At 42.1% G+C, this 14,812-nt stretch overlaps 2 protein-coding genes across 6 annotated transcripts in view; one reads left to right on the forward strand and one right to left on the reverse strand.

Annotated features, from left to right (window-relative positions):
- The window catches only part of RTN4 (reticulon 4), a 47,456-nt gene extending 36,339 nt beyond the window's left edge, over positions 1 to 11,117 (forward strand). For all 5 annotated transcript variants that reach the window (XM_075497025.1, XM_075497026.1, XM_075497027.1 and 2 more), the window contains 5 exons: positions 1,455 to 1,593; positions 7,503 to 7,572; positions 8,245 to 8,291; positions 9,551 to 9,609; positions 10,044 to 11,117. In XM_075497025.1, coding sequence (XP_075353140.1) covers positions 1,455 to 1,593; positions 7,503 to 7,572; positions 8,245 to 8,291; positions 9,551 to 9,609; positions 10,044 to 10,086 — 358 coding nt within the window. In that variant the 3' untranslated portion in view covers positions 10,087 to 11,117. The remainder of the gene's footprint in view (positions 1 to 1,454; positions 1,594 to 7,502; positions 7,573 to 8,244; positions 8,292 to 9,550; positions 9,610 to 10,043) is intronic.
- A 779-nt stretch (positions 11,118 to 11,896) lies between these two features.
- Positions 11,897 to 14,812, reverse strand: part of EML6 (EMAP like 6) — a 116,557-nt gene continuing 113,641 nt past the window's right edge. Inside the window, exon 41 of the mRNA XM_075497030.1 lies at positions 11,897 to 14,080. Coding sequence (XP_075353145.1) covers positions 14,056 to 14,080 — 25 coding nt within the window. The 3' untranslated portion in view covers positions 11,897 to 14,055. The remainder of the gene's footprint in view (positions 14,081 to 14,812) is intronic.

The raw sequence follows: 14,812 nt of genomic DNA on the forward strand, positions 1-14,812 counted from the left end.
CATTTCCAGGTTTACCACTTCAGTTCTTTCTTAGCAAGAACCAGCAAAACTTGTTCTACCTGTGCTCTTTCTGCAGTTTATTTCTAAAAATACTGATATTCGTAAGAAGCTTCCAGACATTCTTGTTCAACATGCCTGGTTGCTTCCTTTTTATCTATGTAACTTCAACTACAAGAAGGATATTTCTGCTTCAATTTAGTTTGACAGTGAAGAGCACATCCATGAGATCAATTTAATTTTTGATTCAGGTACTGAATATCTTGCTGATGAGTTGAGAAGGGGGTGCAGATTCAAGCCGAGTGTGGATAGCAGAATGTAGCCTTGAAATGGCCGCCCTCTGTAGTTACCATTTAAAGTATTTCAATTTGTTTTGGGCTTGCCACAAGGCTGTATTTAGCTTTGCCTTAAATTACATACATAGGAGCCTCCACTTGTGCGTTTGTTTTAAAAAAATCGAACAAAACCACCCCAAAGCAGAATTCCCCCCCTAAACGAAAGTAAAAATTCAACAACTGTAGTAACTGTAAAATGAGTGCCCTGTTACAGATGTGCTCCGTTGCTCCTTCTCCCTCCAACATGCAAATTAGATAAATAAATTATTCTCTATTTAAAGAGTCTATAAATTGCCATAGCCACTGCAACTACAGGTAAAAGTCACAGTGTAGTGGAAAGAACACTTAACCAGATAGGAGCGTATATCTTTCTGGTAAAAGAACTGCTGTCACTAACTGTAAGAAATTTTTTTAGCAAATGATGAAAAGCTTTCTCATTTTACCATGCCTTAAGGTGTTTGTTACAGCTTAATGGTAATTTCAGAAGTGCTTTCCAGCGGTATGAATGGATATGTTGCTTTTGTAGGATTTTTTTTCTGTTTGAGAAACGTAGGAATCTCGTAGAGTATTAGGCTGCCTAATACAATAGTAAAACCAGAGTAACACACACCCCGCACCACCCCCGACCGTCTGTGTCTCATTTTTTTTTAAATACACATTGGCCTTATTAGCGTAACAGATTACAGTATATGCTGAGGAGTAGAAAGAAACTTCACAGACCAAGCAGCATATGCGTCAGTGGTGCTGGACACTGTTTTGGCTGCTCGCTAGCCTTGTCTGTTCACACACATATGTTAGCCAGCGCACCTTTTTTGTCTAGGTTAGGTAAGACTCTGTGTGTGACTTAGTAAACGTGCTAGCACAACATAGCAGAAAGAAAGAAACATTTTTTTTTCTTTTCTTCTAAGGGGTTTTGGGGTTCTTTTTAAGGTTTGCTTTTACCTTCTGAGAGTAACTTAGGTTATTTCTGCTCTATCCTTTTAGCATTCCTCATACGGTGAGGTTTTTGTCTTTAGAACACAAAAAGAATGTATGTTGCTATTGTATATGTAACATATCACGTGTTGATACTGTTTGGCAGCGCTCTTAGAATAAAGTTTCATAAGTTCTTCTTTCTTGCAGGGCTTACTTGGAGTCTGATGTAGCTGTGTCTGAAGAGCTGATTCAGAAATACAGTAACGTTGTGCTTGGTCACATTAATGGCACAGTCAAAGAGCTGAGACGTCTCTTCCTAGTCGATGACTTAGTTGATTCTCTGAAGGTAAGTTTACTTCAGCTGTAGATACAACAGCCTTGTGTAAATAGATTCCTTGCTGACCTAGCTTAGCAAAGCCCACTAGGCCTTAAAAACATGAATGAACAATGGCATCTTTGGCTCCGTGTAAGTAAATACTGAGTTTTAGTTTGCTTGTTGGAAGTACTAAGCCTTTTTGTTTTTCAAGAAGCATAGCTTTCTGTTAGCCATACTGAGCTGAATATAAAGTGCTGCGTGCAGTAATAGAGTGGATAACTTTATCTGTACTTTATTTTGACAGTATAATAAAAATGAGTGGAAAACTGAAATAAGCTCTGGCTGCGTGCAGTTCAGCTGTTACACCTCCTCGCTGGTGCTTAACAGCAGAAATCTTTTAAGAAAACAAGACATTGGCATTCAGAATTTGTCGCTAACATACTTCTCTCCCTCTTGAAAAATCTGTTTTGGGCTAGGCTGGCGCAGTCTGGCCTCGTTTTGTTTTTCTGTTTCTTTCTGTACCGAGACTAGCAAGTGGTGAGTGTACAGTTACTTGCCCTAAAGAGCGGGAGTTCTTGTGTCCACCTCTTTGCTGGAAGAGTGGGGACTGAGTGATGCCCTTGTTTTGGTGGGAAGGTGGACACCTGTTTCGGTCCCTGGATTTGGGTGTGAATAGCTGCTGCTTTTAGTGATGCAAATTATGAAATGAGTTCTGCAAGTTACTCTACCTCAAGCGCGCAATACTGCCTAACAGATACCTTGGATATGTCCAAGTAGTATTTAATGGGATTTATTGAAGGTGGCAAGCAAAACTGACAGTGAAGAATGATAATAAATTAAAAAAAAAAAAAAAAGAATTGGCTGAAACCCCTGCAGTTTTGTTCTGTGAGAATATATATTCTCTCCTTCCAAGCTAATCGCCTTTCTTTGTTTTTCAAACAATTGTTTCCTTTACCGAGTACAATGTGTTGTCCATTTCTTTTTCAGTTTGCTTAATCTTCTTGAAATAAAGTTGCATTTATCCTCCAGTAAATCCCTTACTTAGTGCTTTGTAAAGTCCTTTGAATTGTTGTGGGGTTGGGGGAAGGGGTTTCTAGTGAAACGTGGAGAAAAATAGGAAGGCTGTAAAAGTCTTTGTTATATTTGTGGAACAGAAATTGGAGGCAGATCTCAGGATCTTACCCAGAGTTTCTAGATCCAGTTTCTCATTATGCTCCAACTTAAACACAGAGTTTGTGCCGGAAAAGTTACACCTGATGCTGTGCATGTCCCCTGCAGTAAGAGTCCTTTCCTTCTGGAGAAGGAAAGATTTGTAACGCTGTCGGGTTGTCACCTGGGGTCTGCTGCTCGTGATAGATTCATTTTCTCAGAAGGGAAAGAGGAGATGGGATATTAGCCTGGGGTTTCGTGTAATGATCTTCCTGCTCCTCAAGGGTTGTGCAGTAAAAGTATTTTATGAGGTAGCTGTGCATTCTTATTTTCGGGTCATTTTTCTGGACATGATTGATACTGCTGCAGTCATTCTACGGCAAAATGGCTTAAATAAGGCCATCATTGCCTGTGCTTTGCCAGTGTTTCCACACAGGGATTGCATTTCGATGGCTAAATCCTCTCACCACTGCCCATCGGTCTGGTCTGTAAGAAGCTGTGTCTTGCCTTCATGCTTAAGTGACCAAGTACTTAGGATTCATCTCTGCAGCATCTCAAGGCCACAGCCTTGACCAAAAGAATTACTGTTACATGGCTAGAATTGCATTTGGAGAACTCAAACGCGGTGTGCGAGGGAGGAAAGGACCATACTCTTTGTTTATTGTGTTTTTTAAGGGCATTGAGTTTCAATGTTCAAAGAAAAGTTATTTTGCTCAAGTTGTGTTTGGATCTGATTAAACAACATCACAGAAGAACTTGCAGTCACAAGGCCACTTGTCTTTCTTTAACGGTATGTTCCTTCATCTGAGTTAGAAGAATTTCCACACCATTTGTTTAGTGATCACAATCCCTTGCAGTAAAGGAAAAGGAAGCAGTGAACAGCCAACTGCTGTTTGAGTTAACACTGTTTTAAAAATTAGGCCTTTCAGAGGAATTACGTTAGAAGTAGAATTAATTCCAGTCAGAATGTCTTCAAGGCACGCTAATCACTTTTAAAATGCTATGGTAATATAGGAAAGACATGTTTATTCAGCTGAACTAATTCATTTCCCCTCTCTTCTTCTGACATTTAAAACGTTTTATGTAGGTTAATTAGTCTAATTTATGGTAGTTGGGAGCAACCCTTATATGAAACCAAGGAATGTCAGGATAGTTCACAAGCACAAGTTACTGATTTTGAAGAGTTTGTGCGTGAGGAGAACATTAAGATGCTGGGAGTTTATGTAATATAATGGCCCTGGCTTAAAAAAAAAAATCTTGGCTCGTGTAGTTTAAACATCTTCACTATAGGAAACAGTGTGTTTGTGTATAATTAAAGTTACAGAGCCCTACTGTAGAAAATGTCTGCAGGTCAGTTTATTGTATGTAATAGAGCTGGCTGTAAAGTCTGTCTTGTTAAGATTTTTTTTTTTTTTTTTAAATTAAACAATGCTTCAGTCATGGAAGTCTTAAAATGGACTCTAAATATTTATGCAGCACAAAGAGAAGTTCCTCACAGCTCTTGAGGAGCAATTCCAGAGGAGCCCTTGGCAGAGAGTCCCGGGAGAAGCTGCACTTTGTCCTGATGAACAGCCATCTAGCGCTTCACCCCAGCTGTGCAGCGGTAGCCCTTCTGACGCTGGGGCACAGTTGCTTTCAATTTGTCGTTGCTCAACTGATGTGTTGAGAAATGGAGCTCTTTGCTGTATTTGCACTATTTTCTGGTAAAGAAACGGATATATGGACATTTCTAGATTTGCCATTAAATTGCAGTATGCTTTGGGTACTGGGGAAGGCATTAATCTGGAACGAGGTAGGCAAAAACTCCATTCAGTCCATCAGCGATATGGGGTTTTTTACTGGTTTACCTATCATTGTAACATTCAGGCTGAGCTTGGGCCCTGTGCTTTCCTTCTGTCCTGAGTGGGGGGGAAGAGCAATATTATCTTTGTAGGTCAATCCTGAGTTGCCTTCTGCTTCTTTTTCATCTTAGAGCTTTAAGCGTTTAGGCGTGTTTCAGGTAAGCCTTTTTGCATTTGTAAGGTTCTTCGAGTTTCTCATTTCTAAGGAAAAAAACATAGAGACCAGTACAAAACAGAGACCAATATGTAAACGTGGGACTGAGATCAAACTCCGCTTAATCCTGGGAGTGTTGTTTTAACTGTCAGAAGTGTGTGAAGAGAGAAGGTGTTGTGGGAGGGGGGTTCTCAGGTTTTTGCTGAACTTCATTTCCTTTGGTAGCCTCAGCTTTCAAAGTAGCTGTCCCTTGCTGACTCAGCAGAGAGAGGGGGGTGGGCTTGCTGGGCTCAGTGGTCCCCTCTCCCGCCCAGTACGAATAAGTGAAGTGGATTAAAAACTGCACGGGCAACACAGACCCTGGTGCTGCTCTGGACAGACTTTAGGAGAGGCAAAGCCTGTGCCAGTCAAATGTTAACGCCTGGATTTTGATCTTTCTTGGGCCATAAATTCAATGCTCGCTAAATAGGATTGGATAGTTCTGATAACTGTTGGACTTTGGGATTGATTCATATCTGTTACCCCTCTGCTTAACATACACTCACATTTCCTGACTTGGTCATAGCCTTCAGCAATATTACCGAACATTTGCCTGGCCAGCGTGCGGTGCTTAGCCTCGGTAATTGTGTTCATGCAGAGGAGATCTTGGATAGCTGTCCAGATGCTTTGCTGTGTGTGCTTGAAGCCGGCATATTTAGTTTACTGAATGCACAGCCTGCAAGAGAATCATTCTGAATGATCACAAACCTGGGGGCTTTCTGCCGTAGTAAAAGTTGTCAACTTTCCTCCCTTGGCTGGGGAGGGGGACGTGCTGCATGTACAGACTAGCTCTGAAAGGAAAGTATTTGCTCCGTTAAAATATCTTGTGCAAAGAGGCAGGCAGCCAGCTCTCACCCTGGCATTGCGGAGAGCAGAACTGGGCCAAGGTTTGCATGAATCATGAGGGAGTTTAGAGAAATCTGCTTTATTTTTCTTGTTAAACCTGCCAAAATCCTCAGTGGGAATGCAGTTGATGGTAACATTGCAGCCTTGTCTGAGGGTTAACTTTGTGCCTCTAGTGCTGCTTGTGTCACATCTGGAAAGAGCAGATACGGAACTGCATCATTTGCGATTAATCCTACTGAATTTTGAATGGGATCAGCTTTGAATGAAGCTCTTGAAGTAAACTTCATTTCAATACAGAGGTCATGCAAATCAAACTTGTATTGACTGTCATGCCCTTATCTTATTGTTGGCTGTCGATTTTGTTTGGTTTGGATATTTTGCACCTTACGATAAGCTAAAAATGGATGTTTGGATACATAACTTCTGAGTAACTCAGCTGCAGGCTAGATCCTTGCCCACACCCACAGTCCTTCAACATGCATTTTTTTTCTTTCCAGTACTTTGTACCCATCTTTTTCTTGCGTGTATCTCCTGCTTATCGGAGTGCTTCACCTCCAGTTGTTAACTGTGCCCAGATCTTCTCTCCCTGATGCCAGCAGCAGCCTCCGCGCCCTGTCTGTCAGGCTGTTCGGTGTTTTGCAGTGTCTTGCGCAGAAAATAACCAGACGTGCTTAGCTGATTAAAGGGCTGGGGGTTTCCTCTGTGTGCTCTGCACAATGCAAAGTGTAATTCAGCGCTCAGCAAGAAATAAGCACTGGTAAAGCTGCTCTGTCTGACATCCAGATCCTGGCTTCTGCTCAGTTCCTTACGGGCTGTGCAACACTAGAAGAAACCGGCTGATTTTCCTTGGGGAGGAATCCTACACAGAAATAGAGCTGGCAGCCTTCGGCCCCCTCCCACCCCGGTATAGGTCAGAGGTGTGCTTGGGACACTCTCCACCTGGCAGAAAGCTGAGGGGCTTGAACTTCTGCGGATCTTTGTGTAAAGCCAGTGAAGCGGAGCGGAGCCTGTGCGCGACCGGGAGCTGTACAAGTGCAGTCAGCAGGGTGGCGGTGGGGGCGGAACAGTGCCTGGGTACGAGTTAGGGGCTGGGACACGAAGCCAGAAATTACGGCAGCGTGAGGGTTTAGGAGTCTGTTAAAAGAAGGGACGTCTTTGCTTCTGAACTTGTCTCTGACTTAGAGAGCCAGCTTCCATTTTATGGCACTGTTGATTTCTCTCTTTCCTGAATTTTTTAGTTTCCAAAGCTCTTATGTTTTTTTTAAGGGAAAAAAGTCAATTAAGCCAACCATGCCATGTTACCTTCCAGACAGGTCTTTCCCCCCGATGTGACAGAAACCCCTGCCTAGCCTAGCCAACGGTTCATTGAGACCTGTGCTGAGCCGAAGCGTGATTGTGATAATTTGGTGCCACCATTTGTGCGGCAGCCCCGGAGTGGATGCGCTCGTATGTTGGCTGCTGGGCTGCCACACAAACAACTGACCCGCTTTCTTTCTGGCTCTGTCACCAGTGCCGTGTCATGCGCCAGCCCTGTAACCTCTCTCTTGCCCGTCTGGTTCCGTCTCTTTGAAGGGTGGGAGCTGCGTTCTGTGACCGGGATTGGAAGTGCTGTATAAACGCAGAGGGCATTGAGCAGCCACCGAGTACTAACAGCTTTTGGTCACTGCTGACTTGGGCCGAATTCAGCCCGATGACCTAGACGCAAGAGGCCACGTATCCTATTACTGAACCCTTCAGCCATCTTGCAACTCATCTATAATTACAGGAGACGTAGTACAAGGGTGAAGTGGAGTTTGGGGCGTTTTACTTTCATATGTGTGTTCAGAGAAGTTCTCTGACTGCTCTAACTTGTATGTTGTGGTAAGACAGACTGGGGGCTGACGTGCTTTTTTTTTTTTTCCCCTTTTTAGTTCGCAGTGTTGATGTGGGTATTCACTTACGTTGGTGCCTTGTTTAATGGTCTGACATTACTGATTCTGGGTAAGTGTTTTAAATTGTGTTAAATACCTGGCATACAAAATAACCCTGGAAAAGCACTGAAGTCTGCTCGGTACTGCAAGGCTATTCCTGTGTTCTTGAGAGTGTAGAGTCGTGTGTCCTTTTCTAGGACGTTGATAACACTGCAGAAGGGATCATTTTGAATTGCAGTGTTGAATTCCTTAAGATTGCTGATTTTCCAGACATCGTATCATTTAAAAGCATGTTCTGTTGTGCTTGTCCCTGTCAGGGTCAGCCTTACTTGAATGTCACCGCTGTATTGTGACTTTGGAGGAGGTACAAAATTGGCTCTGGCCACGTCCCACTGCCGATAGTTTTGTTTCTTGTATCCCAGAGCAGGCTGGCTTCAGGTGTCAGAAACCAACTGACGGTGGTGGAAGCCTAAGCATCCTTTTTGAAGAATTTGCATAACCCACAGTGAAAAAGTGAACTGTGACCAAACTTGCTGGACTGTTAATGAAACCTGGAGAACAGCCCAGCTTCTCCTTAATAGGGATTATTTAAATTACTGGCCAACAATTTTTGTATGTGGCCTAGTTATTTCTTTTTCTTGTACCTTTGAAAGAAATGTCAAGGTGTGAAAACTAGTCATTGTTTTACCTGAACACCATCCCTTCTGTCAATATTTATACCTTTTGATGTGCTCTCTTCCAGCTTTGATTTCGCTCTTCAGTGTTCCTGTTATTTATGAGAGACATCAGGTGAGTGTTTAATACGATTCATTAAGTACTTCATAAAATTACCTCTATTGAAGCAAAACCACAAGCGAATAAAACCAAAATTCATTTCAGTCTTCTAAAAATCTTTAAAACATAGGCCTTTAACTAGGAGTCAGTGCCAGGGCCAAGAGAAGCAAGTCCAGTTTGAAGTGCAGACTGCATGTGCTTTCTCCTCCTCCTTCTTGGTGCAAGTGTCAGAAGGCTTCCCCAGCAAACAGTTGCAAAAAAGGCCCGATTAACCTGGAGGCCTTCTCTCCTCTGATCCAGATTTAGTCAGGACTAAAGCAGCAGTAGGCACGGTGCGTTAATTCCGATGTAAGTAAGTACTTTTAAAACAATTTCTGAAGAAACCTGTTTGGAGCTGACATTCAGGGTTTGTGTCCTGAAGCCCGGTGGAATTTGTAGCCCTGGCAAAAACAGGAGGTGGGAGATGCTCGGCACAGTCCGGTGCTTCTCCTGTGGAGGGACCAATGTAAAAGAAAGAGGTAAGAAGAAGCCAGAATAAAACGTGTATGATTAAATTATAGCCGAGCTTGAGCAGGGACTGTCTTCGGCAGGTCAGAGCACAGGAGGGGGGAAGCCAGCTCTGGCTTAGCAGTTCCTTCTCCTCTTTCAAAAACAACACTGCTCATGGAGCCAGCCTGGCACTTAGGAAGGGAGCAGATGGCGGAGCCTCTTGGGCTCCTCTCCGAGCTCCTAGGAAAGAACACAATACTCTGCAGTGAAAGGAAATCCTGTAGCCCGGAGGAAAGATGATGGACAATTTGTGTGGCTTAACCCAGCCTCCTCAATCCTCTTGACGAGCTGAAGGCCGCTCTCCGAAGGCGTAAGCTGTTTAACAGGCCCAGCCCACCTAAGCAGCTTTCCTTCTCCATGGCCCCAGAGCCGACTGCCCCTCACCGAGAGCCTTGGCTGTGCACCCTGGCATTGGGGCAGCCTTGAGAAGAGGCGGGGGAAACGCTGGTGACCGCTTTGCTGGAACATGCAGGAGCCAGGGATGAATGTATTTGGGTACTTACCCGCTATTCCCTGCTGTTGTGTGCGTTCCCGGAGGCACGTGCCGTGGCTGAAGCCACGGGAGCTCTGGCATCAAACTGGGAAATAAAGATGGCTGAGCCCCTTCCTTCTGCCAGCGGCCTTGCGTGTAAAGCGCGTCTTGGTGCGGTGTGACTCTGCCTTCCGGGCAGCAAAGCAACTGTTTGTAAGAGCTGGTCTGTAACATCTGTCATCTTCAATTTCAGGCCCAAATTGACCATTATTTGGGACTCGTGAACAAGAATGTCAAAGATGCGATGGCTAAGTGAGTTGAGTCTTTTTATTTTTTTTTTTATTTTACTTTATCAATAATGTTTACAGTTCTTGGTATGTGTGGTACTCCTGTATATAACACACACACACATGCATTACATGAACTAGTGCTGGGAGGAAAAAAAGTCCTTTGTTTAAATTTAGAATGGTTATGAAATCAGCTCCTTTCATGCTGATGCTGTTGTGAAGTTAATCCTGTATTATTTCCAATAGAAATGTGTGTATGTGAAACCATTAGTGAAACCTGAGGCCTTCAGCAGTTGAGGGGTGAATAAGAATTTAGCAGTTTCACTGGTTTCTGAGGGTTTTGTGTTGCTGTGATAATTATCTTCACATAGTGCTGTTTTTAAGACTGTGTTTACCCCTACTGGTTTTTTTGTTCGTTACTCAAATGCTGTTCTTTTTCCTCTCCTGTTCCTCTTGTAGGATCCAAGCAAAGATCCCTGGCTTGAAGCGCAAAACCGAGTAAAAAGCCTGAAGCAACTTATCGATAGGAAGTTCATCTTTTAAGGGGGAAAAAATACTCATTTGGATTTACATGGGGAGGGTCAGGGAATAGCAAACCCCTTGACATTGCAGTGCAATTTCACAGATCTTTATTTTTTAGCAACGCAGTGTTTGAGGAAAAATAACTGTTTTGACTGCCATGTGTTTCATCATCTTAAGTATTGTAAGCTGCTATGTATGGATCTAAAACTAATCATCTTTCTTTATCCTGTGTGCAGCACTGGCTAATACAAAAGATTTGAGAAAGCTGTACATTTTGCTTCATCAGAGGTAGTCCCTGCTGCGTTCCAGAAGAGGTAGTGCAGGTGGAGCGGAGGATAACACTTCCCAGTTTGTGCACTGTGTATGGTCTGTGTAGATTGATGCAGATTTTCTAAAATGAGATGTTTTAGAAGAATATACCATTTTAGCAAGTTTTGAAAAATCTTGCCTTTTTGGTATGAGTATAGCTGTATTGTGATTTTATTGTTTTATCAATTGCCAATATATATATATATATATGTGTTTCACAAAGCTTAGATCGTTCAGCTGCTCCACAGTGCTTCATACTTCAGAGAATTGACTGGTTTCTGGACTAGCTCCATAGCACACAAGCTTGAAAAACTAAAACGTCTCTGTAAACACTATCATCTGTTTAAAAAAAAGAAAAGAGAAGTGAACAAAGGAACCTCCACATATATTAAAATTACAGCATACACGTTGTTGCACAAACGTACAGTAGTTGATTTTGAGCAAATAATTCTACAGTCTTTCAAACTCTGATAATCTGTGGACCGAATATCTAATGCTGCAAATGTTGTTTGGAAACTTAAAACCTTGTTATGCAAGAAATGATAAATGAAAATTTATACACTTGCAGTTTAAGCTGTATTGAACTAAGTCTGTGGAATGCATTGTGAAATGTAAAAAAAAAAAACAACCAAAAAAGCAAAAAAAAAAACCCAACAAACAAAAACCCCAAGTATCAATAAAGCTTATAGACATAAAAAATAATATCGGTATTTTGCTTTCTTGAGGCAAGTTTAATATATTTGCGTTTATTTTAAGTTCATCGTGATTAAATATCCATTGTACATGGTGGTGGAAATAGTTTGTCAGACGTATAGCGATGTGAGTAGATGGATTTTTCATGATACCTTTTCTTTTTGTATGTGCAGTGTGAAGCAGTTTGTTCAGTGCCAGTTACAGACTTGCTGTCCCGAATAGCTGTGTCGGCCCGTGATGCTCAGTTCCGCGCGTAGTTCTTGTAGCGCAGAGTCCTGCCTGCAGCGAGGAGGCCTCGGTGCTGAATACTGAAAGGCCCCCGTTGTTACTACTGCCAGCTGCGCCGACAGCTCGGTGACACGGGGGTGACGGTGTCAGACGCCACTTAAGTGTTGTGAGTTGGTTATTGAAAATGGTGACAGATGAAATTTTAGATTCTGCTAAATGAAGTGAAGAGCCTTGGTTTCTTTTGTTTTTGAGACAGTAATGTATGATGCCATGTTCTAGTTGGAAGGAAATTGTAAAGCAAGTCCCAATAATCTTTTCAGATCAACTTGTTCAATCTGATTTAAGAGCTGGACATTGAAAATTTGTATGCAAATTTATTTGAGAGACAGATTTTAAATTAATGGCATCTTGACCATTGAAAAATAAATTAATGCACTAATATTTTGGTTTACAGTATAATACATCATTACTTCTGAACATTTTATACATAAAGCCAAACCATATAAACATACAAATTTTAAGTGTTTTCCTGACAGACACTATTGCTTTAAGATATCGTCCACATCACCATTTATTAATTCATTCTGCCGCGCAACTGGTTTTATTTGGGATACAATCAATGTGAAAGGAAGGCAAACATTATTACAAACATAGGCAAAGAAGGTGCTTACTGACATCGCCACCTCACATGATTACATTATCTGATCAAGAAGGTTTCTTTAAAAAAAAAGACTGCATAGGGACGCTTATTGTGTATCTGACAAACTGATCTTCTGTATAGTAATATAAGGCATTAATAAATTCAGTTTTAAAAAAAGGTGATTCTTTGAGGTTGCTGAAGCACTTTTGTGTGTTAAATGTACATTGATCCACTCCTCTAACTGGATATTCGTTGCATCTGACAGCTACCTTCTTATGCAGTGGGCATCAGAAGTGGCTTGGCAGGAACTTTCCACAGTTCAAAATTATATTTTCCTGAACTGGGACTAAAGCACTATAACAGTTCTTTTCAAAGACTAAATGTAAGTCTAAATGTTTTATTTTGGCCTTTATTTCTTTTGATTAACAAACAGTCTTTTTAAAAGAAAGGTAATTTCAAAATATGGATATTGCTCCATGCCAGAAATCTCAAAAATCATTTGTTTTGACATTGCCCACATTTTTTCTCCCTTTCTAAACAGTTTCATTGGAGAAAGTTGAACTTACTTTTCTTTCTCCAATTCCACTGTCCCTGTAGTTTTTGGTTTTGACAAAATGTTCGTTAACAAATGCTGAACAGCTTTACTTGCCTTTGTGAACATCTGCTCGTGGTCTCCACTTCCACGTGGAGGCAACTCTCCTTTCATCTCAGCTGCCTGCTACCCTCCTGCCCCACGATCCCCCAGCTCTGTCACAGACGAGAGGGCTGCATGAAAAGCAATGATGGGGAGAGGAGTCCAAATTTAGCAAAGATTATGCTTTTCTCAAGGAAGGCAAATTTTCTGGTATCAGGTGATTTATTTCCTACTCATAAGCAGCATGGGACTAGCTGCCGGCTGGAGGGTGCACGCAGTCCCTGGCTAGCGATGTACCAGGCGTTCCTAGAGCTCACTCTGGATGTCCTCAGGAAGCCCCTCCAGAATGGGAGGAATGGGAAATAGTGATTCTTGGAGGCTTTCACGCCACTTCTTACATACACTTAGATGGCCAGTGCCTGTGGAAGTAGTTACCTATAAAGCACATTTTCCCACAAACGGGGACAGCGCAGGAACACTTGGGGAACAACTTCCTCATTTGTGTTAAAATGCCTTTAACCAAGTCCCTCCATACTCTCTCCCTCTACTCACCGTTTGAGTTAAGCTTCAAATTCTGGCTGCAGTCAAGCTACCATCACAAACCAATTGTGAACAGCTTATCAAGAGGTGTAATGCCATCAGGAATTTGTCCTTATAACAGCGCGTAGCTTCTTGCTCTCAGACGCATTTTGGAATTCCCTTGCGAAAGTATTAAAAACCAAAGCAGAAAACAGGGAGAATGTAAGCACACATCTGGAAAAGGTGTTAATGGTTAGCCCTCCTCTGTGTGAAAGTTATAGCACCGTATGTTGAAAGCAATTGGTGGGAGGCAAGACTGTAGCCCATACTACTGGAAAATCATTCAAAGGCACTTCATGGATAGAAAATTTTGCCAAATACATAGATTTAAAAATAAAATGGACTTAAAAAAAATGATAGTTTGCTCCTTTGATTACTGAGAGCTGAAGTGTGAACCCCAGCATGCTCAAGAAAAGCTTGCAGTTTTACTCAGTGCACCAAATTGGAGTTTTAAGCAGGTGTGGTTAAAAACCACCAACTTTCTTGAACAAATGTTCAAGCCATAAATTTTGAAATTACGCAAATCAAAGGGCCCAGCGCTTTCTCAGTGTGCTCCCTTTTCAGACATGGGTTGAATAACACAGTATTAGGCAAAAGCAGCTTCATGAGTGAACTGTTCATCACTTTGGCCTACCCAGGTTACAAAACGATTCCCTTTCAAACTTCAGCTTCCTTCTCAAGGATATTATTGGTCGTTGAAATCCAAGATCACATTCATGTAAATTCGTATGAGTAATCTGAAAATGTGTAATCCATGCAGCATCCTATGGAAATCACAGCAGCCGAAGGGGTAGAGGCATTCACGGCTGTCCAGTCCAGAGCAGTCACTTGGTGGTGGCAGTAACAGCAGCAAGAAGAGTCTCCTTTCAAAGACAGCGCCATACAAAGACACTACAATGAAATTAATTGAGAACGTAGTTATTTTTCCGAGTAACTTGAGGACAACCTTCAGCATATCATACTACATAATAAATACATACTACAGCATAAATACACACACGGCTATAAATGTAGATTTACCAGCAAGACACCGGGTAAAGCAACGTTAAGCCCTGGAGTTCCTCGGCAAACACCGGCACTCCAACGCCCGCCCTTTTCTCAGGAGAGAGTTAAAGCATTGTAACTAGCACGTGTGCGTTTTAGTGAAGACCTGGAGGTTGGAAATGCTATTATTTTACTCTGTATAGTTACACTTTGAATCAAGAAATCCTCATCATAACTATATCGTCAAAATTAAGGCAGCTGATAAGCTTTTCTGCATTTATGTAACTTCTAGCCTGCAGGTTGAGAAATGAGGTACATGCAGCCTTAGTTCCTGTGCAGCCACTTTTTGATCTGACAGAGCTTCCTGCTCTCCTGCTGTGCAACCCCTTTTTCAAAGAAAAACACTTCCTTTTTTTTTTTTCTCCCTTTCTTTGTCTTTTTCCCCCAAAGTGGAAAATGTAAACATCTATTGGGGGGGGGGGGGACTCAATTTGAAGAACAGCTCATCTCATGCAACGGGGGGAGAGTTAAAAGTCACTGCAGGGTGTTGAACAAACTGAACGTAACACCAGCGTCTATGCTGTGGGCACTGCAGGCTTACTGAGGGGAGCCTCGTGTCATAAAACATACATCAGTAGT

The sequence above is a fragment of the Mycteria americana genome, chromosome 3 (assembly GCF_035582795.1).
Source record: "Mycteria americana isolate JAX WOST 10 ecotype Jacksonville Zoo and Gardens chromosome 3, USCA_MyAme_1.0, whole genome shotgun sequence".
In the NCBI taxonomy this organism is placed as follows: Eukaryota; Metazoa; Chordata; class Aves; order Ciconiiformes; family Ciconiidae; genus Mycteria; species Mycteria americana.